This window comes from Ambystoma mexicanum, chromosome 10 (assembly GCF_040938575.1).
Source record: "Ambystoma mexicanum isolate Mex_15411 chromosome 10, UKY_AmexF1_1, whole genome shotgun sequence".
In the NCBI taxonomy this organism is placed as follows: Eukaryota; Metazoa; Chordata; class Amphibia; order Caudata; family Ambystomatidae; genus Ambystoma; species Ambystoma mexicanum.
The window spans coordinates 1,493,744,187-1,493,768,114 of NC_090932.1; the positions used below are offsets into that span (position 1 = coordinate 1,493,744,187).

General features: G+C 47.2%; 1 protein-coding gene across 4 annotated transcripts in view; it reads right to left on the minus strand.

The window, feature by feature from the left end:
• Window positions 1–23,928, minus strand: part of RSRC2 (arginine and serine rich coiled-coil 2) — a 373,088-nt gene that overhangs the window by 257,522 nt on the left and 91,638 nt on the right. For 3 of the 4 annotated variants that reach the window (XM_069619623.1, XM_069619624.1, XM_069619625.1), the window contains exon 4: window positions 15,685–15,860. In XM_069619623.1, coding sequence (XP_069475724.1) covers window positions 15,685–15,860 — 176 coding nt within the window. Of the gene's footprint in view, window positions 1–15,684; window positions 15,883–23,928 lie in introns of all 4 variants that reach the window. The other variant, XM_069619626.1, reaches the window with a different exon arrangement.

Genomic DNA, 23,928 nt, shown 5'->3' on the forward strand with positions numbered 1-23,928 from the left:
AATGCAATCTATGGTGATTGGCTGGCTGACTGTCCGCAAGGACAGCCATCATGCTGGGCGAGCGACAGCTAGGCTGGAATGAATGGGAGAGAACTGAATAAAAGGAGAGTCTTTTGGTTTGGAAGGCAGAGTCGACCACTGGACGAAGGAACCGAATTAGAGCTTGAAGAGGACTGCTGCAGCAACTCCTGGAACATTGGTTTGCCCGGTGAAGCCCTTGTGCAGGTCTGAATCGCCAAGTTCGCATTGACAGAGAAGCCCTGCAAAGGACTTCTCCTCTCTTTAAGTCGGTAGGACCAATCAACTCCCAAGTAACCAACCTGGACACCCATCTTGGAGCTGGTTGAATTTCCTAAGAGTTGCTGCAGGAAACCATAGAGCCAGGGAGAGGGACACCAGATTGTGTGCGCTTCTTTTAAGCTAGTCTAAAGCTTTTGGAAGATCCTCCGGACTCCCACGAAGCAGGACTGACCAAGCGCCAACACCCCCTCAGTCAAGTGTGGGACCTCATATGTGAGCAAAGTCCACCTTGACAGCCAAGAACCGCGCTTATTGCCATTTGCTGTACTGCAAGGAGCTGAAACGCAAAAACAGCCACTGAAAGTAAAGTTTGCCGGTTGCCAGTTTTGCCAGTGCCAGTGCAGGAGTCCCCCGACACCCTCCCTCTTATTCCCATGACTGAGGCCCAGGAACAGTGAGATCTGCAAAGCTGCACAGGAACAGAAGTCTTCAGCTGCATCTTTTTCTTCTTTACCAAGGTACTGTAAAACAAGTCTAAGAGAACTCACCTCTTACTGTGGAAGTGCTTGTAACTTCTACAACTAAAGTCTAATCATCTTATGGCCCTACATTTGATTCTTCTTTTCTTCAAAGACTCCCAAGAACTTGAGCAAAGACTTTTCCATTACTTACCAGAAGTGCTTTATCATATCCAAGATTTTTGCCCATTGACTTTGGCTTAGCCTATTGAATGACTCTTCTAGCAAACTTTAAAAGCATCTGCACTGCTTATGAATATTGATTTCCTGTGTTCTAATAACCTTTGCCTTTTACACACACTTTTTAAGAGTATTTTGTATGCCAACAGTAAGGAATTAATGTCCCCAGCACCCTTGTTACTGAAGTCACCTGTGGTTGTAGTTTGTGTCTGTGGGAAACCTTGAGTGTAAGTTTATTTGAATACCTGTAACTGAATCTTTGTGTAACTCCACTACAGCTCACATTTCCCCTCTTGAGAGAAGCCTGGCTGCTCAACACGCTACCAAAACTGTAGTACAAGCTTACACCAAAGGTTGGGTTGCCTATACCTGTAGTCATAGTTGCTTGTAGTGTTCCCAGAGGATACTTGCTTCAAACTTTGCCTAACAAAGGAAAACTCGTCCCCCATGCTCCTCAGCTGGTGGAACCTGCTGGTGAATCTCTGGCATTTGGAATTTGTCGCCCTCGCAAACAGATAGATCTGGGGCCTGCCCCATCCGAGGAAGCGGCTGTTAGCGAATGAGGAACATCCCTTGGGCTACAGTGCAGTGCCCCAAATCCTGTGCCTCTCCAAGAGCACTGGGGATCTGGTGCCGTCCTACTCCCTGATGTAGAACATAGTGGTGGTATTGTCCGTGAATACCCTCACAACCTTGCCCTTGAGGGACGAAGGAACGATTTGAGGAGTCAGAACACTGCCCGTAGCTCCAGGAAATTGATGTTGAGATCCCTCTCATCTAGCCACAAGCCTCTGGTGTGGAGACGTCCGATGTGGGCTCCCCATCCCTCCAGGAAATCTATGCCCCCGGCGATGTTAGAGCGCACGCCCCTCCACCTCATCACTCGATGGAACTTCTCGTTGAGAGCAATCTTGTCTGAAGCATCCGGACACTTGGATCCACCAAGCGTCCAGGAATTCCTGAAGGGGTCACATCGGCAACCTGCAGTCGGATCAGGTAAATGCACGAAGAAATCATGCCGAGCAACTTGATGGTCCTTACAGCAACGTGGAGGTCTTCCAAGACAACAGCCGCTGCACCTTGCCCAGCATAGCTCCTATCCTCTTCCGAAGGGGCCGCCAGGCAGAAGACCTAGTTGAGTCTGGCTGCCAGGAACATCACGTTCTGCAATGGCATCAAGGAAGACTTTGGATAGTTCACGAAGAACCCAGATCTGTCAGCAACTGGACGGTCCCTTCTATGTGTTAGATGGCTACTTCCCTTGATTTAGCACAGATGAGTTAGTCATCAAGGTACGGGTATACATGTATCCCTTGTAGACGCAGATGGGCCGCCACTGGTGCCAGGCACTTAGTAAACACCCTGGGTGCAGACTTCAGTCCGAAGGGAAGGGCTTGTCCTGGTAGAGCTTTCCCCCCTACGACCAAGCGCAGGAACTTGAAATGCTTCTTGTGAATGGGGATGTGGAAGTACGCGTCCTCCAGTTCCAGCAACGTCAGAAATCGCCTTCCTCCAGTTGGCCGAGCAGGTGCTGCAACGTGAACATCATGAATTTCTGGGTCTGGAGGCATTTGTTGATGCCGCAGGTGGAGAATGGGCCTCCAGCCCCTGGTCGTCTTCTTTACCAAGAAGTATCTGGAGCAGACTCCGAGCCCCAGAGCCGCTTTGCACCCAGCTCTATCGCCACTTTTCTGTTCATGGCCTGTAATTCCTGCAGGAGCTGAGGCGTGTGCTGATCCTGCCAGGCCACTGGTGGTATCTGCGGACACTTGTGCTGGAATTCTAGTGTGCCTGTGGGCGAGAGCATCCAGCACCCATCGGTCGGTGGAGATCTTTTCCTACTCGCTGACGAAGCCCGCCAGCCGGCCTCCCACTGGGGTGCAAAGGTGGTGGGCCGACGTCCTGGCCGGTTCAATCTTTTTTCGTGGCCTGCATGCTGCCTTGGGAAAGACGTCTGCCACCTCTGAAAGCCTTGGAACGGCCCCTGTTGGCCTCCCGAGTCGTGGAAAGGGAGGGCTAGAGGAACAAAGTAGATCCCCCGCCAAATCCCTTTGACGACCTGCCGGATTTCCCTTCTGAGGCACGAAAAGAATGACGTTGTTGCTGAAGCGTGCCAAGAGCACAAGCTGTCTCTGTGTCAGTCTTCATGGCTTGCAGCGACTCGGCGACAGCCTTCCCAAAGCGGTTGTCACAAGCCAGCCACGACGACTGAGGCAGACACCGTTCCCCCATCTGTCGGAACCACGCGTTGCCATGTCCAGGGCCACAGTGATGGCAAGATTCGATGCCACTACGCCCTGGTTAGGGATAATTCTCAGAAATGTGCCAATTCCCTTCTACCCTTAGAGACCCCCCAGCTCTTTTGCGGGCCTTCAGGACTTTTGATTCCTAACCAGGAGAGTGTGAGCCCTTTTTCTCACTTGTATTTTTATTGTGATTTAGATTCGGTTTCTCTTTTAACTTTGCAGTCTGACAAACTCCATAGGCATCTTTACATTGTGACACACAGCACCTTCAGTGCAGCGGCACAGTGAGGTCTCTTAAGATTTCCCAAAGGTTTAAATAACTGCTCTTGGTGAAACTACTGACATTTGTAACTTTCTAGATTCAGCACACACTAACTTACAATAGGGTGCTGGAGGGATTACTTAATATCCCCTTTGTCTAGTTTCGCATGTAACATTTTTATGTTACACTTCCTACAATTAATGGCTGGTAGCAGTGGTTTACTTTTTCCTACTATTGTGTGTTTTTACCGCGGGCTGCGTTCGCAGCTGCAGTAAAGCACTTGTAGGTGCCCATTTTGTCAAAATGGCCCCGGTCTTCTTTTCTTATTGGAAAGGTCCTTCTCAATATTTACTCTGCGTGCCAAACCAGGTTTGGTCCCTTTGTTAGTTTTGCCTTTGACGGGATTCACGAGTGAAGCCGCGTATGTCTGGCAGAAGTGAGGGCGGTGCTCGACACCCCATGTGCTTAAGTTACAGGAATGCACCCAAAGTTGACAGGCCGGCTGGCTGCCTGGCAACGACAGCCACCCTGCGGTGTGATTGACAGCTAGTCTAGAATGAAAGGGAGAAACCTGCATAAAAGGCAAGGCTTTTTGGCTTGGAAGGCAGAGTCGACCACTGGACTAAGGAATCCAAAGAAGAACTTGGAAGAGACGCCTGCTGCAGCTCCTGGACTGTTGTTTTGCCCGGTGAAGCCCTGCTGCTGTGCTGAAGCTCTTAATTCACCTAGACTAGAGCAGCCCTGCAAGGACGACTTCTCCCCTCTTGTTGGTGGGACCAATCAACTCAAAAGTAAGCTCGTCTGGACATCGTCTCAGAGCTGGCTGTACTGAGAGGAACAGATTGTGTGTGTTGCTTTTAAGTCGGACTAGAGCGCCAAGAAGATCCTCCGGACTTCCCTAAGCAGGACTGACCAAGCCTGAGCCACTTCAACAGAGTGCTGTACCCCAGATACGAGGAAAGTTCAGAGTGGTATCCTAGCACCGCAGTGTAGCCATTTGCTGTCAGACGCAAGCTGAAACACAGAAAGACCGCTGAATTGAAGTTTGCCCTTTGCAGCCACTGACCTTCCCATTGCAGAGCAGGAGTCCCCAGACGTCCTCCCTCTTGTCCCCACAACTGAGGCTCAGGACAGGATCTGCAGAGCTGTACAGGAACAGAAGCCAGCTGGATTAATTTCTTCTAACCAGAAGTACTTTTAAGTCCAAGAACTTGCCTCTTGTAGTGTAGCCTTACTTGCTCTCAGTTGAGACCTGTCTTGGTTACCTTGCAGAGTTGCTAAAGCTTTGCCCCTCACAAGCTTTCCAGCTTGTGGCCCTTCAAGTGTTCTATTTTCTACAAACATTTCTAAAAACATTGTGCAAGATTTCTTACCTACCTGCATAGATTATCTTCCACTCCCCTAGACACTGTGCAATTAACATTGGCTGTCCAGGCTCCGAGAGACTCTTCTTCCCTTTGGCCCTGTGCTTTATCTTTTCCTCAGAAAAGAGATAAACTTATTTGACATTGGAAGGTTTAGAAAAGTACTTACCCGTTTGTGAATTGTTAACCTTTGTTTTAATCCTCTCCATTGTTTACACCAAACTCAGTATTGCTCTAAACGTACCAGTGATTTATTAATGTCCACAGTGTCCTAGCTATTTAAGACACCCGAGGGTGTATGAAGTGTCTGTGCCATCCCTAATGGGTATCATCTGATTTAGAGAAACAGTGTGTTTTGAAGTGTAATACAAGTTGCTCCCTTTTGAAGAAGGCTTATACAACTGACTGAAATAAATAGATGTTTTATCAAGAAACACGTGTGTTTATTTGAATAACTAATACTGTGAAACTCTGTCACAACATTACTGCTCACATTAACCCCTCTTGAGATAAGCCTGGCTGCACAGCCACATTACCAACCTGTGTAGTTCAGACGTATACCAAAGATTGGGTCGCTATTGCCAGGAGGTCAAGGTTATTGTAGTGCACCCAAAGGGTACTGCATACAATCTTGCCTAACAGCCATCCTGGAGGATCTCCAGCACCTCGACCAGTCCGTCTGGGAGAAATTCCAGCAGTGGGGCCATTTTATACCACAGCTCTTTGCTGTATCTGGCCAGGATGGCAAGCGCATTCGCTGCCTTAACTGTCCCGGTCGAGTAGATCACGTTCCTACCCACAGAGTCCAATTTCTTCCCCTCGCTGTCCAGGAGAACTGAGGCTGAATATTAGGGATTAGAAGACTTCTTCCTCGTAGCCACCGAGGCCACAGAGTCCAGGGAGGGTTGCGACCGTAGGCACTTGCGTGCAGACTCCAGCACCCGGAACTTCTTTTGCAGCGTTTCCCTCTACGCTGGGGCTGAGGCCGAGTTTCTCATCAGTGCCAGGACCTCATCCCAAACGCCGTACAGGAGAAGCACCACTAGAAGGGTCCTCCTCTTGGCCTCATGTCATTGGTTAAGGAAGCCTTCCTTCTTGGTCTCTTCTGGGGTCAGCTGGAAGAGCTCAGACGCACGGGGTGTCTATGGCGTGGCACGACCCCACTTCGTCGGGGGGGGGATAAGCCACTGGTGGCAGAGAAACGCTGTCGTCCGTAACCGTTGTGTCCATCCCTTTAATCCTTATCGGGGGAGGGCATGTGCAGCGGTTAATGAGGCGTCGTAGGGTGCAGTTTTCTCTTAGCCGGTGGCGGGCCTGGTGCAGCCGGCATCCTTCTCCAATGTGTGGAGTGTTGAAAGGATGTCCAGCTGGATTGGGGGGTGTTGGGGGGGGGTGCTGTATGGGGGGGCTGGAATTGTTGGGGGGATTATTGCTAGGCCCAGCGTCCACCTAGTCCCCCTCGGCGTTGTTTCCCACGTCCTCCGGGACCATGTGACAGACACCAGGTCCTCCTCGTCTATGGAAGAAATATACATGCCCTGGAGCAAGGTTGAAGCCTCCACACCCCCACATCCCTCCATTTTTGCGTCCTAAGGGGTTGGTCTCAGGTTTAGGGATGGCATCCTCTTCTCCAGCGTTTTCTCCACCAGCTTGGCCGATGTGGGAGTGCCACTCTGGGCACCGCCCCCTTTCGCATTTGAGAGGGCGGCCGCCACTAGCTCGATTGTCGAGGATGACTTTGCCTGGACCACATGGGCCTTCAGAGGCAAGTCAGACACTTTCCCTGCACCTTGGCCTTCTCCGGCTTCTCCCGCAGCTTCCCTGGGTTAGCCAATTTACTCTTCGAGGAGGAGGTGGAGGCAGACAGTGAAGATGAGTGCGCCCTGCCCGTCGAAGGACCCGCTTGCGCAGCGACCCCAACGGAAACGGACATGGTGCTTGATCTCGTCGTGGGCCTCCACAGATGGCGCGCCCTCAAAGGACTTAGAAGCCCGCTCCTCGGATCGGCTGATCCTGGGTGAGGCATGCCACTGCTTGCCATACAGGGTAGAGGACTGGACGTTGAGCAACGCCACCAACCTACTATGACGATCCTTGACGGTGCGCTTGAAGAAACCAAGGCATATTTCACAATCTGCTTCCCTGTGGTCCAGATGGAGACAGTACAGGCGCTGGGAATGTTTGTCCTCCACAAACACATTACTCAATCCGCAGCTGGAGCAGAGCTTTAAGAGGGAGCCTCCCTCCCACCTCCTGCGACATGGTCCGGCATGCAGTGTAGGCCTGATGGCCTTCTGGAATCTTCGCTGAAACTCGACGATTCTTGGCCTTGAGTGTCGTTTAAAAACCCTGAACAACATATCCATGTTTGCTGGTCAAACGAACGAAAAAGCACACGGGCGATATTTGACAAAAATGCAAAAACTTTATTGAAAAAATAAACTTAGAAAAGCTCAGAGCAAAACACGAGGACTCCCAACACTTGAATGTGCAGTAAAAATCTGAAGATGGCTGCCAAAGGAGGGGCTTAGGGAGAGGGCAGTATGAACCAGAGCTCAGCAATTGGTTTATAGGAGAAAGACAGTTTGTAAGCAAAACTGTTATCTTTTACTGAGGATTCCCGGTCTGATAGGGTATATTCACGAGCATGTGAATCCATGCCAGACCCCATGCGGGAGAACTCTACTTGCCAGTAGTCATTGTTCTATAGTGTTTGGCCAATAAAAATTAATAGTATTTTTATACATCCCGTCCAAGTGTAACCTGCAATTCCCATTGTGGGAACTCATTGTGGACCCTTTACAAGCTCACCACCTCTGAAGAACTTTGCTTAGACTGCCTGTTACTGGTACCTGAACTGGTTCGACTACAAATCCCCAGAGTCGTCCCCGTCACAATACAGGTTGGCCTTTTTAAAGCCAGTTTAAAGCCGGATGGTCTTAACCAGGCACAGCGTTTAAGAGTGCCTTCTGCTATTATACGGCGCGCATTATCTGCGGCGTCCAGGTTATTTTTCAGGATGCAGTTGACCCCTTGCTTATCCTCAGAGATGTGATTTCAATGGCTCTGGGACGGTGTCAATTTGTTGTAGCATTCCGTCCAATTTATGGCAGTTGTAACTAGCCAAGAGTGGTGTTATTTGCGATTCTTGCTTGGTATCCAGCCGAGGAAGCTACTTTCCTGCCTATTGTTTAAATCTTTAATTTCTTTATAAGAAGGGGCTGCAGCAGAGGTTAAAGGCACGCCTGCCCTCTTTCTTGTGGTGGTAACGAGAGTCAGGCTTCAGTTGACCCATGATTTAGAAGGCTGAATGCTCCTCTGAATTGACTGCAGGAGGGGTATGAACTGTGGTGCAGAATTTGTATCCCCAAGGATATCTTCTACAAATTCTTGATCCACCTATGCCCCTTTTTAACCCATTTTGAAATGTTCTGCAGCTTTTAGGAGGAGCTCATTGTACTGTAACCGATTATCTACAGGAGAGTCAGCCACAGGTTGGTAATGATGGTCTGGAGATTGTATGATGTAGACGTCATTGTCGTCATAATACTAGTCAGAATCATATCGGTCTCCTCGATACCATTGTGAACCAGGATCTTGAGAGGCTGAAGTGGCAATACAGTAAAGATCCTGGGAAGTGTTCTGCGAGGTGCTGGCCGAGAGCGATGTCTAATCATGTTTTTCTTTTTGGCAGCAGGTTGATCTTTAGCTGCCTCCTCTTGTGAGGGTCCTTGAAGGCTGGAAAGTTCATCAGGGTGGCAGTTAAAGAAGTCTATAAAGCATGATATTCTTTGCATTAACTTGTCAAACCTTTCTGGGATCCATTGGGCGTAGCTAGAGAAACCAGAGGGTGTAGGGCTACTCTCTGATGTAGAGGGCCATGTTGCATGGCCCCTGAAAGGGTGTCCCTGGAGATAGAAGCATCCTTAGATCTTTAAGCAGAGGATTCAGAGGAAGATCGGGTTTTGCGACACCTTGGACTTACTGATTGTGTCCGGGACATGTTTTTTTAATACGGTCTCATTTTGGAGATAGTGGAAAGGGCCGCTGACGCGTCTTTGAACGCACGTTCTCGGGCGCTCTAAAGTCTGATTTATTCATGGGGTCAGAAACATACTTGACGTCTGGTTTGTGAGGGTGTCATGCAGCGAGTGCGGTGGCCCAGAGGACAGGGACAACTTGGAGGACCTTCCCTTTGACAGTGCGTGTGCCTCAATGGCCGACAAAGGGGCCGACTGACATCCGCGGGGCATGTGCTTTGTGTGGCGTGCAGTAAGGGTGCTTGAATTGCCGGGTGTAGTATCTGCAGCCAGACAGCTGGCCTGCCTGATGGAGTCAGGGACTCGCACGCACCGATCACCCTCTGCGTCACTTAGGACGCATATGCTGCCATTGCTGGACGCTCCCTCCACATCAGAGTGGCTTCGGCCTGCATGGCGCGATCCTTTAATGTCTTGGCCCAAACTAATCTGCAAGACCTGCAAGGTTTTTCAGGGTGGTCCCTTGGGAGACAGGTCACACACCTTTTGTGTGTCCTTCAGGGAAACATCCCATTACAGGAAGGACAACATTTTAAAAAATGTGTATTTTCCATAATACAGAAAGATGACAACCCGGCGAAGAAAAAAATATTCAAACAGGCATTCTCTAAAGAAAATTAAGTTAGGACCTCCCCCCACTGTGAAGGCCGAGGCCCATCGAGGCCTAGGTAGGTCGCAGTCAAAGTTTGTCGAGACAGTACAAGTAATTGACGACTATTAATTCGTTCTCAAATGCCATCTCCGAAGATCTTGCAGTGGTACAGCAGTCAAAAGGAAAGAAAGAAGTCTAAATTGAAACTTGTATAGTCAAAGGCGTTAGCAAGAAAGAAGGCACTCCGCAACGTTCGCCAGAGTGTTGGCGGAAAAACACAATCTGAGGGACCTTGATGCGTAATACTCCGCAACAACCACTAGATGTTGGCCTTTGCATACAATGTCATCTAAGCAGATCCACAAGGCTCAAACATAACATTTTCCACTGCCACCAGCTCATCCTGTGCACATCTGCAAGTAACCACGAAGTTATTAAAAACAAAGATACAGGGCCACAAAATATCCCCATCGATCGTACTTGAGGCTGATGCGTGCAGGAAAACTAAACTGAGAACTTTACTATGGAGAATAGAATTCTCCTCTGCTGGTAGCCATAGGGCCTGACCAGTGGCCCCAAAACAGAGGAGCTTAGAAAGGTAAGTGGAGCAGAAAGGATTCTGCTACCTTGAAAATGCAGTAAAAGGTTCAACACAATAGCAAAATGTAGGGTGTCCCATTGAGGTATATGGAGGGTACTCAGCAAAAAGAAATCCTTCATAACAGCAACCTATGCAGTGTTTTCTTATTTTAACCTTTTAAATGCCAATCTCCTCCTTGACATTATGTTCATAGTGCCAAGGATGAGATAGCTTGTCCCTTATGGCATTCTTATTTGTGCGATCCGTGCAAAGCAGGGATCGCACAAAAATTAAATCCAACCCCCGGGCTATGTGAGGGGGAGGTGCCTCCTCACAGCCCGGGGGTTGGATTTCCTTCAGGTTTCACGTCAGCACACGTAATGCGCGCTGAAGTGAAACAAAGTAAATTTCACTGCAGCAGCCATTCCGGCTGCCGTGGTGCAAACAGAAGGAACGTTTCCTTCATTTTCTCCCTTCTGAGGCACTATTGTGCTGTTCAGATCGAGGGAGGTGTCGTTGGAAAGGGGAGCAAAGTTGAAGCATTGCTGGGCACAGATCGGTTGCAGACCGGCCCAAGCAGGTGCTGATAAGACTACATTCCTAAGAATCACTTTCCCAACCATGGAGGGAGCGCTGAGAGCAGGTTGGGTCAGTGCGGAATTGGATTATTCCATCTGTGAAACCTAGGGGTATTCTCCCATGTACAATCCGAGATTACTCTGTTCAGGTGGCCAGGGAAGGTCCGTCACTCTCAGATTCCAACGGTGTTGTTCCAATGGGAGTACCATGGACGAGACATAGTATCCCCCTTTCCAGTTATCCATCACCCTACTTCTCCCTCAGCCTTTCTGGGATATTGTCATTACTGTGCTGTTTCCCCCTCCCCATTTACAACAGGTGCTGAGATGAAGAGAAGGTGTACACAAACAGGGAATCAAGCGCATTACCTCCCCCACCCCCAAGTTTCCTCTTTTCCTGACAGTAATTTAACTGATTTACCCACAATCCCTAGGGAACACTACAACTCCCATCATTCCCTTTCCCTACTGAGTTACCCACATACTGATACTAGGAAGATTACCACTAGTAACATGCACTGGCCTTATTCCACTAATAAGGCCAGGCACTCTGCCCCAATCTCTCACACCTGAAACTCATGGGCCATTTCCCAAAATATAAAAGGTGTAGCACAGAAGGACACCGAGCGAAACAGGGGCCAAGAATGAAGGCAAGCCGGATAGCAAAACGGATGAGCAGCTTTGAGAGAGCTGCCGTGAACCATGCCAGGGAAAACAGGACGCTGACATGCTGCAAGTTGAGGCAAGAGAAAGCGTGACGAGGGAGCCGTGTGTCCAAGAAGCCGGGAGATTTCAGAAAAGGGAGCAGAGAACCCGCTAATCCCTTTCCTCCATGCGCCAGTAAACTGCTCATTTTCTCCCCAGGGGCGCAAGGCTCCCCAGGAGTGTCTGAGGGGTAGATGGGGGAACACCCGGTCCTCGAGGAGTTAAAAACTGAAGGACGCGCAAAAGCAATCGTAGCAGGCGAGTTCAAAGAAAGGGAGAGCCTGGTTTGTGATACATACGACGGTGGAAAGCTACAGTGTTACACACAAGGCTACATGTTGAGGGATAAAGACATCAGACTAAAAGCTTGAATGTATTTAGCCGGCGGGGGAGCCGATGAGAAACAAAGTAACAGAGCAGTGCTGTGTGAGACGGAACGTTGTTAAACACTTCTTGAACGATAACAGAACAGTGAATAATGAAAGCAAAATGTGTTGAAAGCCATTGATGGAAAGGGGCACGAGGGAAAGTGTGCAGAGATCCCGAAAGGCTAAAAAGAACTGATAGTTTTGTGAAACTAGGAACAGAGTGACAGTGGGCCCGTTCTGAGAAACCAAGTGCAAGAGGCACGGCAATTGAGAAGTCAGAATGGTCACGCATGTGGGTGATCATATACGGTTGCGAAGGTTTCTGACAGGTGAGCATTGTGAAAGTGAAGTACAAAGGTTGGGGAAGGGAGTTCTCCCCAAGCTCTGTGAAGCGGAATAGTTTAGCTGGAAAGTGTTTCAGCCATTGTAATTGGTTATTTATAAAAGCGCTTAATACCCAGAGGTTTCCAAGCACAGAACCGGGGAACAAACCTGTGTTGCTCCACGTCGTCTTGTTTCCCAGGGGAACACGTTGGCCCAAGCTATCCTGCCGGACCAGTGGTTAAAGATGGGAAAGTGCAGCCTTTGAAAGAACTTCTGTTTGAGCATTATGAAGCCAAGTGAGGAAGCCCGGAAGAATCAATTGAAAAGAACTGATGCATGTTGAACTGACATTGAAATAGGCGGCAGAAGCCTAACAGACTTGTGGGAAATCTTTGACCTGTGCATACTATCCACCTTGAAAGAACTTTTTAAGAACCCATGTCAACTGAACTTGGGGAAGGGAGTGGTGAGCCACTTTCATTGTCATTTTGACATTCTTTTACACTTTATTTTTATCCATTTCCCCACATTTCGTTATTGTGAAGCATGAGGGCAAGTACAGGTTTCTCACAGACTTGTCCTTTCTTTGACTGACTTGGACCATTGTATTTAACTTTGTTGGTCAAGACTACTCCGATTATAGCATTAGGGACAGTTCTGAAGTCTCCAACCCCATTCAAACTTGATAAAGGTGTTGAAACTTGCACTTTTGTGTCTGTGTCCTTACTTGTGATACAATGCCTGCCTCACACATCAAAAACATGCTTGCACAGCATGAAGGTTCTAGACACTTCCATACCTCTGACAGACCTACCTATAAAAATGTGCACATGTTTCTCGGGACAGACTCTGCCACGTACGTGTACAGAACGTGTGGAGGTGCCCAGGTTTTGATCTGCCCCGAAGACGCAACCTTACTTGACACGTTCTCACTTAAGGGGTGACCGGAGTAGGAGGACGCAGGGAGTGGGGTCAATGACTGACCAGAGGGGTGCCATCGAGAGAGATGAGGGAAGCCGGTTTAAGCTAAACTGGGTCTGTGGGCATTGGCTTAAAGGAATGAGAGATGAGACTGTTCTAAATATCTGATTTAACTTGCATTTTATTCTTCCCATTTCACTAATATTGCTGTTTAGTTTGTCTGCATATTTTAAATAAATGCTAAATTTTATGCTTGACTTCTGTCTCTGGCAAGAGTTAATTGATACAGCACAAAGTTCGAAACTGGGAGCAGGAGTGTGGAGGGGATTATGGTAAGTGGGCTGGTCGCAGAAGTGTGCTTACAGCCTTCACGTTACAGTATATTACATCAAAGCCAAATGATAGTAATGTTGAAGGTGAGAGTCTGTGCAAATCCCCAACAACCCAAGGGAGTAACTGTCGACAGTTGATAACAAGCATTGCCCAAGCCAAGAGCAAGGCTAATACAATCAAGCCTCTATCCACAACAGCTGAAAAAGGTTTAATGCAGGAAGAAGTCTGGGGCTTGTTATCCATACTTTTTGCAGCATATGGTATACGCTAGGATAAACACTCCTTGTCAAAATCCAGGGAGAAGCAAGAGGAGATCTCATCCCCGTCAGTCATTGGTTATTTGAGTAGTGGGGGACCTAGAGTGGTAAAACAAGGCTGCCCTTCTGAGAAAGGATACCCAGAGGGAGAGGAGCATCATTACAGAAAAGTAATAAAAGAGCATCAATGTCAATCTTGTTTTCCATGAAAGGTTTTTAGAAGTATTGATGCTGTTAGACTACGACATTGTTGTGAACCTTTTGTCAGCTGACCTAGACCACAAAAGCATTGTGTTGTGAAATTCTGTTTGGGCAGGGGAGTATACCCTGATGGCAAACCTATGAAGTAAGTCTGGTATGGGAGTAGACCAGACTGAAGTTGAAGTGCGACATGTTTTGATGCTAACAGAAGAGATAATTAAAGGTGTTGCAAACAACTTTTTCCGTGGAAGTTAGAGTGGCAAAAATCATCCTGACGAAGACTATTGTTGTTGCGATTGATGTAGAAAAACGTACAAAGAGGAAGAAAAGCCTTGTATACTTTAAGCTGGAACTTGTTGACTAGTTAATGTTGCATCACCTATACTGGAACATTGTTTCAAATCACGATTTCTGTGTGTTCCTTTTACCAAACTATTAAGCAGAATCACGATTAAACATTAGGTTATTTGTTCGGCACATCCAAAGTGGCCCGGAGGCATACAGGCACCGAGGATAGTCTGTGCCAGTTAGTTTACAGAGGACTAATCAGAACCCCTTATTTGAATAGATGAGTTGAGTTTTTTTCTTAAAGGCATCTAGTGACAGTTTCTAACATCTGATGGTACAGCATTCAATTTTTCCAGAGCAGCAGCCCAAAAAGCACCCCTTCTAACCATTTCCAGTGATGTTTTAGGAATTTCCAGATTTTTTGTTATTTGAGCGAAGGATGCGCGCCACAGGTTTATTTGTCAGTCTATTCGAGATATAGGAAGTAAAAGGATCCATTGAGAGCTTTGTAAGTGACGGTAAGCAACCTAAACTCTATCCTCTCTGCAATGGGAAGCCAGTGCAATTTTCTCCTCACCTCCGACACATGAGCGTACTTTTGTAAACCCATGATCGCTTTATTGATGCTATTCTGCATCACTTGGAGTCTAGCAAGTTCAGATGTTCCTACTCCTGTAAGAGCCACAGTAATCGTTTGAGGAGATAAATCGCTCCAGCAATGGTTTTGCAACCCTTTTGGGACAAACAAGGGCGAATGTGCGAAAGAAGTGTAATAGTAGGCCGATGCTGCTACCAAGCTGTTGACATGGGCAGACATGCCTAAAGGTCTGATCAAATGTGGCTAACATTTTAATTTTTCTCTTTGTCAGAATATCGTGCTCCACGATGCGGAATGATTCATACTGAGTGAGTTTAACAAGTCTGGGGAAAGGGAATTCGTCCAGGTTATCAAGAGAGACTTTTGGTTAGAGTGTGAATCTAAGCATTCTTGTTTTGAACTGCCATATATTTCCAAGCTCATTTGTTCTATGTATAAGTGTGAGGGACATATGTCCTTTGTTACAGTGTTCCCTTTAGTATTTTAGGCAAACAATCTTCGTCAGTGAGGCATTTATCCAACCTTTGAGCTATATATAAAAAACAAAAAAATGGCATTTGTTGAGAAAACTTTACAATGTGGTATGCCTCACATTTCTGACCCCTCCCAATGCTCACTGATCAAAATAAAGTCCTAATGAAATGGTCCGACGGTTGGGCAGAGCAGAGGATAACAAGGAAAGTGTTGAGAAAATAAAATTAAAAAACAAACAAATCTTACTGCTGCTCGGCTCAAATCCATTCCCTGTTCCTTGGGACATCCCACAACTATGGAGCAAAGAGGATAGGTAAATGAGTAATTCTTCTACATAACTGGAGAGATTTCTGTGGTTACGGATGTAGGCAGAAATCTATGGTTGCAGTGTTTTTTGGGGGGATGAAGTGGATGAAGCGGGTGGGGACTACAGTGGCTTGATCCTGTATGGTCTGGAATTGTACCTCAAAAGAAGCAAAGATGAAGGAAATAATGGCATTATTTACTTCTCAATTTAAAGCGGTTTACTAACAAACACATCAACAGCAACAAAAAATATTAGGCAAGGAAAACAAGTTCTAGTACTGCAACAAACTGAGAAATAAGTAGTCTTACTTTTCACGTGATCGTGATCTTGAATTACTTTTGCAGCGAGCAGATTTTTTTTCTTTGCGCTTATGTTTCTCCTCCCCATTTTCAGATGAGCTTAACCTCTCCCTTCCTTTTTCAGCGAAATGTTCTTTTTCGTCCTCAGACTTGTGTTTTCTAAAATGTTTCTCACGTCTTCTTGCCTGTTTTAAGAAGAAGTTGGTTCTTTCAGGAAAATAGTGCAACAAAAAGAGTTAGTATGGGCATCAACAGACAATACTGATATGTTGTGAAGAACATTAGTAACCTTAGGAGTGAAGATCAGAGATCCCCATGTTTCACGTCTATTCTCAATGAAATAGTTGAACAATTTCAAGTGTATATGGAAACGCGTAAAACTACAATGGAGTCAGAAGAAAAAACCTAACTACTCCCATCTTGTATATTTAGTCCATGGCAAAGACCAGCCCGCAGGACTGCCAAGGTAATTAAGTCAGGCCTCAAAATCAGCACTCGCCATTAGCTAGTGAGGACTCTTGGCGAGTAAGATATGGTGTGATGGATGTACAGCGATAAATAAGGGAGCAAGAGATTAAAAGGCAGGCAAGACGTTAGCAATTATATTTACCACCGATTATGCGACAAAATCCACTCTGTCACCCTAATCCCCATCGTATCTTAGATGTAGATAGTCTCACCAACTGCATCACTTTAATATTACGTCATTAAGTTTGCCTTTATGCCAGCATCTGCTTCAAAATGTCTTCCCTGCACCTCTAAGGCCCCAAAAGTCTTCCAGCCAAGGTAAACATCGCCAACATGCTCACAGGGGTGGAATCAGAGGCACATCCATTTGTGAAATTGTTTTCAACCTGGTTCTAGAAGAACAGGTTACTTACCAACTGGCAACGTTCTTTCGATTGGATGATCCCCCCCCCCCCCCCCCAACATATTCCATATCTGGCATGTAATGTACACAGCTGTGGACATTACATGTCAAAGATGTGGAATACGTTGCCGTACACAATGCATTCGAAACCAGGATATTTACCCGCATCACGCCTCCTATCCGATGGACTCTAACTATTTTATTTTTCAGCCACACCCTAAAAACTATACTTGTCGATTTAGCCCCTATCCCCCTCATACTGGATGCAAGACACCATCCTCACCTACAAAAATGATCAGATTATGTTGACAGCAGATTTATCTATGCACACTTTTCTACAGTAGTTTTAGCTAATAGGAACAAAAAGAATACTCCTTCCTATGACACCAGCAGTATTAAAAACATTTTTTTTAAAAAAATAAAAAAAAGTAGCCTTGCTCAACACTATACCATTTCTTGAAGTAAAGGAAAGGTTGATAAGCAGCTCAATGGTCAACCAGTACAGTGCAAAGTGCAATTTATTTTACCATTCATTAATGTGATAAGAAGTCAAACAAGCTTCCAAAATACACAGTTCTAACTGCTTGTAAAAATATAATGCAGGGAAAAGTTAAGGCAGTGCACATTTATTTCAATGCCTACACACCTGCGGGAGGGCTACATCAATTGAAAGTCCATTTTACACACAAGAATTGAAAACAGGAGTCTTGTGCTCCATGCCATGCCTGCAATTTCTAGTCTTGTTACTAACTATTCACATTTAAGCTGCAATACAATGGAACAGCACTTGTAATAATGCTGCAACAAAGTTAACTTCTCTCATGAAACACTTTAAACTGGTGATGCACTTCAGGATCAACATCAGTTTGAACCTTCACAGTATGTCACTAGATTCTTTACTGCTCAGATCATCTTTCTACAGGCTTCAAAGCAGTTCGGTAATGGACATCATGCTTGCTTACTTCCCAATTTGGTTGTACCAACTAGGGTTCTTTTTTCACTGTTAACTCAAACACGTGTGGCTATACCCTTTCAACAGCTGAAGATATATCACAATGGTTCACCATTTCACAACAGGCTACATTAGTGTAAAATACTTTTTATAAAGTTAAGACACTCGCTATGAAAAATTGAAATTGGTATTTGAAGGTTGGTTTTGACAATGCTGAAGTAAACTGCCCAAATGGAAAACGTTCAATACACAAATTCAACTTACATCGCACTACTAATTAAACCTGAACATTATTATTGAGCAAGACTCACTATATCATAGATATAAAATAATTAAACGAGTGTTACAACAAAAAGGCTTAATGCAAGTTAGATTAATTTTGTAAAGCAAAGGGCTGGATAGTAAGGAAATACTTCATTTGGTAGAAGTGTTTGCACGTTAACATCGATACTCCCAATCCTTGAATACTTCACATTAAGAAGCAACAATGGAAACACTTGAAAAATATTTTCACAGATTTTTTTTATGCGCCCATTGTGATATGGATATGCATGTTCATTTGTATTGCCGAAATTACAATACTAGGTGCATTAAATGTGGCGATACGTCTGGATTTGGGTGCTACATGAGAGTAATAAGTACATTCTGAGCACGTATGACAATTCATTACTTACCGTAAAAGCATTTCTGATGGTTGTATCTGCTTAGATTCACATGCTGAGCATAGGTCCGACATCCAGTGGTCACTGCGGAGTATTGCATTTTGTTTCTCGTAGTCGAAAAGGGGACGTCAACAAGGCGTGTCTGTAACACTATACCTATAGTGACGTGCGTTGTACCCACAATCCCTCACACGTCGAGGTCCCTCAGTTTGTCTTTTTTCTGCCCTGAGGGAGCCTTCTATACGTGAGTGAGTACAGAAAAGAGAGAGATGTAGAAAGGTGTCTATGTTCCTTCCATCCGAGCGGGGAGGAAGGGCGGACGCCTGTGAATCTAAGCAGATACAACCATCAGAAATGCTTTTACGGTAAGTAATGCATTGTCTTCTGATGTTTGTTAATCTGCTTAGAATCACATGCTGTACATAGACTAGCGAGCAGTACCCGAAGTTGGCGGTGGGTTATGAGAAGGAACAGTAGAGAAAAGATGTCTTAATCCTGCCTGTCCCACCTGCGAGTCAGATCTAGAGTGTGCATCTAGACAGTGTTTTGTAAAGGTGTGCACAGAACTCCAGGTAGCCGCTTTGCAGATGGACTCAAGGGAAACATTTGCAATGAATGCAATGGATGCCCCAGTGCCTCGAGTAGAATGTGCTCTTGGCTTGAAGGGTAGTTCTCTCTTAGCAAGAGTGTAACAGAGTGATGCATTGAACAATCCATCTAGATATAGTGGACTTTGAGACTGCATCTCCTCCTCTTCCTGCTGCCACCGAGACAAAGAACTGATTAGTCTTTCTTAGTGGCCTGGTTCTTTCCATGTAGAACATGACAGCTCTGCGTACATCCAGTGTATGCAGACTTTTTTCTCCCAAGTTGGAAGGGTTTTGAAGGAAAGTTGGTAGTTCTATTGACTGGTTTACATGGAATTTCGAGATGAATTTCGGTGCAAACCTTGGGTGTGTGCGTAGAACCACCTTATCTTTGTGAACTGTTACGAAGGGGTCTCGAACTGAAAGTCTCTAGTTCACTTACTCTCCTAATGGAGGTGAAAGCTATTAGGAAAGCAGTCTTAAGAGTGAGGTCCTTAAGAGTTGCCTTGTGCATGGCTTCAAATGGCGAGCCCATGAGTCTGGTAAGTACCACATTTAAGTCCCATCCGGGAGCTGGGTTAGCTATCTGAGGGTGTATTCTCTTTACCCCCTCCATGAAGGCCTTGATAACTGGGATCTTCCACCACGACACTAAGTTGGTAAGTGGTGTATGCAGAAAGTGCCGCCAGGTGGACTTTAATGGAATTGAACACTAGACCTGAATCCAATAAATGGGTCAGGTACAGAACAATATGTGTGGGAGAGCAGTCAACCGGGTCCATGCTCTTTCCTCTACACAAGATGACAAATCTTCTCCACTTGCTAGAATACCAGTGGCGAGTATTAGGTTTTCTGGCTTCCCTGAGGATGTCCATACATCTCTGCAGGAGTTGTAGATGTCAAAATTCTATGATCTCAGGAGCCAGGCTGCTAAGTTCATGTTCTGAGGGCATGGATGCAGTGTCCTGCCCTTGTCCTGTGACAGCATGTTGTGTGGGCAGGGGAGGAGATAGGGACATCTCCATCAAGTGAGCGAACCATGGCTGCCGGGCCCACATCGGGGCCACTAGTATCATGGTAACTTGTTCCTGGTGCATCTTGTGCACAACTTTGTTGAGAAGGGGAGTCGGGGGGGGGCGGGGGATGGGGGGGGAGTGGGGGGTGGAAAAGCTTAAACAAATTTCCCTGACCATTGAATCGACAGACCGTTCCCCTTGGACTGGTTCTGGGGGTACCTGGAGGCGTAACTTTGGCATTGTGAGTTCTCCAGAGTTGCAAACAGGTCTATTTCGGGGAATCCCCATTGCGTCTAGACGTCTAAGACGATGTCCTCGTGCAATCGCCATTCGTACTCTTCGGGCAGGGGGAAGTCTCTGCTGGGCTCGTCTGCTAGCAGATTGAGTTCCCCTGGTACATGTTGTGACAGTAGGAACATGTGTCTGAGAGCCCACTTCCATATATTCTGGGACAGCTTGGACAGTCCTGGAGAGTGGGTGCCCCCCTGCTTGTTGATGTAGGACATGGCTGTGGTGCTGTCTGTAAGGACCATCACCGTCTTCCCTTGTAGGTGTTCTTGGAAGGCTTTTAGTGCTTGGAACACAGCCAGTAGCTCCAGTAGGTTTATGTGCTTGGATGCTACGCTCGGAGTCCACACTCCGTGAGCAGTCTGATGAGATAGGTGAGCCCCCCCCCCCCATCCTGTGAGGGATGCGTCCGTGGTTAGAGTGGCCTCCACCGCAGGTGTGGAAAAAGGTTTCCCTATCAGGTTTTCCTTTGTCCACCACCGTAGCGAGAGAACCAAGGCCTGCAAGACCACCACTAGATCGTCCCATTGTCCGCTGGTCTGACACCACTGGCTGTTGAGCCACTCTTGCATTGGGAGCAGGCGCGCGAGGTACCAAATAAATACACAACGCCATCATTCCTAGCAAGCGCATCGCTTTGCGCACCGTCACCTCTCGACCTGCCACATATTGGGGGATCTGAAACAGCATGTTTTGGACCCTCTCGGAGGGGAAGACGAGGCCGTCCTTTGTTCAAATTAGAGCCCCTAGGAATTGTTTGACTTGGGTCAAAGCTGGACTTTTTCTCGTTGATGGAGAAACCCAGCTGGAACAAAAGGTCTACAGTCTTTTGGGTGTTTGAGAAGCATGTCCATAAGAGTCCCCTGTTATGAGCCAGTCGTCGAGGTAAGGGTATACTGGGATGGATAACCTGCACAGGTGGGCCGCTGCCACCGCCAGTACCTTGTGAATACCCTTGGAGTAGATGCTATGCCGAAGGGTAGCACTCTGAACTGGTAGTGTTTGCCCTCTATCATGAGCCTGAGGTATTTTCTGTGCACTGGCAACTTTAAAATATGAAAGTATGCATCTTTCATGTCCAGTGTCGCCATGTAATCTCCCTGTGATAGCAGTGGGATCACCTCCTGTAAGGTCACAATACAAAACTTTTGGGGTTTGACAAACTTGTTCGCTGGGCGCAGATGTAATACAGGGCGCATGGTTAGATCCTTTTTGGGTACAAGGAAGTACACTAAATAAATACCTTCCGTTACCTGAGATAGAGGCACGACCTCTATGGCTCCTTTTTCCAGCAGTTGGTCCACTTCTTGGAGAAGGATGGCGAGGTGTTCTGGTGTCATGCGTCGTCCCCTCGGGGGTCTGTATGTTGGGGAACTGTTGAACTCTATACAGTAGCCGCGGGCTACGGTGGAAAGCACCCAGCGGTCTGATGTTATTCCCTCCCTTGCAGGAAGAAAGGATGTTAACCGGCCTCCGACCTGCATTGCATGGGAGCGGATGCAAATCTTTGCGTCACTTGGTGGTGTTGGTGGCTTGGGAGCCTCTGGGGGTGGAACCCCGGCCTCTCCCTTTGCTACGGCGTTGACCCCTTTGATTGTACTGGCCACTATTTCCTTGGTAGTTGCTGGAAGAATACAGTTGGTTTTATTGCTGGCGTTGGCACGAAAAAAGCGCTTATTACCAAATCCCCGCCTGTTAGGGGGTTTTGAAATTTGGTCTAAGGTCTTTATTGTGTCAAATTCTTTCTTTGCGTTCTCCAGCGTGTCATCAACTGCTTTCCCAAAGAGATTGGACTCCTCTATGGGCTTATTAATAAGGCACGCTTGTGTTCCTGCCTTAAACCTGGAATTGCGAAGCCAGACGGGACGCTTCAGCAAAATTCCTTGTACCAAAGTACGGCCAGCCGTCTCTGCTGCATCGAGGGTATTCTTGGCGATGCTTTGGTTGACCAGAGAGCCCTCGTTAACTGTAGCCAGCAAACGAGTTCTTTAGGGTTCGGGAGCTTCTTCAATGCCCTGTTTAAGCTTTTTCCATTGAGCATCAGCGTAGCTTGCCAATAGTGTGTTATTATTGGCAATTCTGGTAGAGAATGCTGCAGAGGTGGTGATTCTCTTAGCTAGGGCATAAAGTTTCTTCCCCTCTTTATCTGGGGGTGCCTCACTGGTAGATAGTGGGACTCCGGCCCTTTTCCTGGCGTTGGTCACGACCAGGGAGTCCGGGATTGAGTGACCCTTAATATATAATGGGTCTGATTGAGAGGGAGAGAACAGTTTCTCAATCCTCGGATTGACCCCTCTCACCAGTGCAGGAGTGGACAGAGAAGGGGTAATACGTCTCTTAACTGAGGCGAAGATGGGGATAATTTGGCTAGTGGGGGGTTTTTCTTTGATAATCCTCTCCACAAAATCGGTGTCTGGGGTGACCTACCCAGTTTCAATTTCAAAATGTGCTGCTGCCTTCTACAGCAGTGCATTGAAGGTGGGTTGATCATCAACAGGCGAAGGGTTCCTGACTGGTGTAGTTTAAGTAGACCTGATGGCTATACTGCTACTGCTATTCTCTCTTCAGAGGGATCGGTCGCCGTCGCGCTATGTAAAGTCGAGTCCTTGCTCGTCAAGTCCTTGCTGGCAACGTGAGTGCTCTTATGATGCTGGTCACCGGAGGTTTTGGTGTTAGCGCCCTTATTTTTAGAATGCCCAGTCGCCTGTCGCGGTGGTGGGGAGGGCTGGGCCCAGCACCCCCGTTGGCGCTATGGCTGCCTTCGTCTTCGACAAATGCGTGCTGGAGGGGTATGTGCTTTGGTGTTTTTCCATGTGCGTCCTTGTCGCTGGGGTGTTCATCCCCATAAGCTGGGCGTGAGCCGGGCTTGTCGGGGCCGGGGACGGACGAGGAGCGTGAACGCTCCTTTGAGAGGTCTACAACCTCCGTTACGGGGGCCGTGTAGTCCCTGTCCTCGTCACATTCGGCGGCGGCAGCAGGCGAGGAGTCAGGCCTAGACATGGCGTAGGCCGCCCACCTTTTGACCCTGCGATCTTTTAGAGTTTTGGGCTTTAGTAATTTACAGGCCGCATAGCCGTCCTGGTGATCGAGGGGTAAGCAACGGTTGCACCGTTTGTGCTTATCCTTCCAAGTACATTTACCCTTGCAAAGCGGGCAAAACCTAAATGGCGTCCTCTCCATAGCTGAGGGCAAGAAGTGTGACAACGACCTCGAAAGAGAGGGAGGGGAGAGAGAAAGGCATTCTTAAAGAGAAAGAAAAGACCACACAACCCCACTCTCCCTACTGTGTATGGCCGGCGAGGCCAGGCCACGTGTTCGGCAGCGCCGAAAGATCCCCTCCGCTCGTCCTTCCGTTGAAGATCTTGCTCGGCGGAGAAACAGCTCTGCGTCGAGGGAGGGATCTACGTTATTGATATTAATAACAAACGACCAAAGGTCGAAGAAACTATTTGGCAATGTCTCTTGAGGAGCTCTGCATAAAGGCGACTAGTAGCTGGGCGGAAGAAAATCTGAGGGACCTCGATGCGTGAGGGATTGTGGGTACAACACACGTCACTATAGGGATAGTGTTAGACACACCTTGTCGACGTCCCCTTTTCGACTGCGAAAAACAAAATGCAATACTCTGCAGTGACCACTGGATGTCGGACATATGCACAGCATGTGATTCTAAGCAGATTAACAAACATCAGAATAATAGATATTTTATGTATAAAATATATCTATCGCCTACAAGTACATGTTGGCTACATGTGCATGTTGTATGTACTGGCTGTTCAATTCCATTCTGGTCAATTGCATTAGACCATTAGGAAAATTATACACGCGTCGTCTCTGCATGTGGTCTGTGGCTGTTGTGGAGAGTTGCATTCAGCAC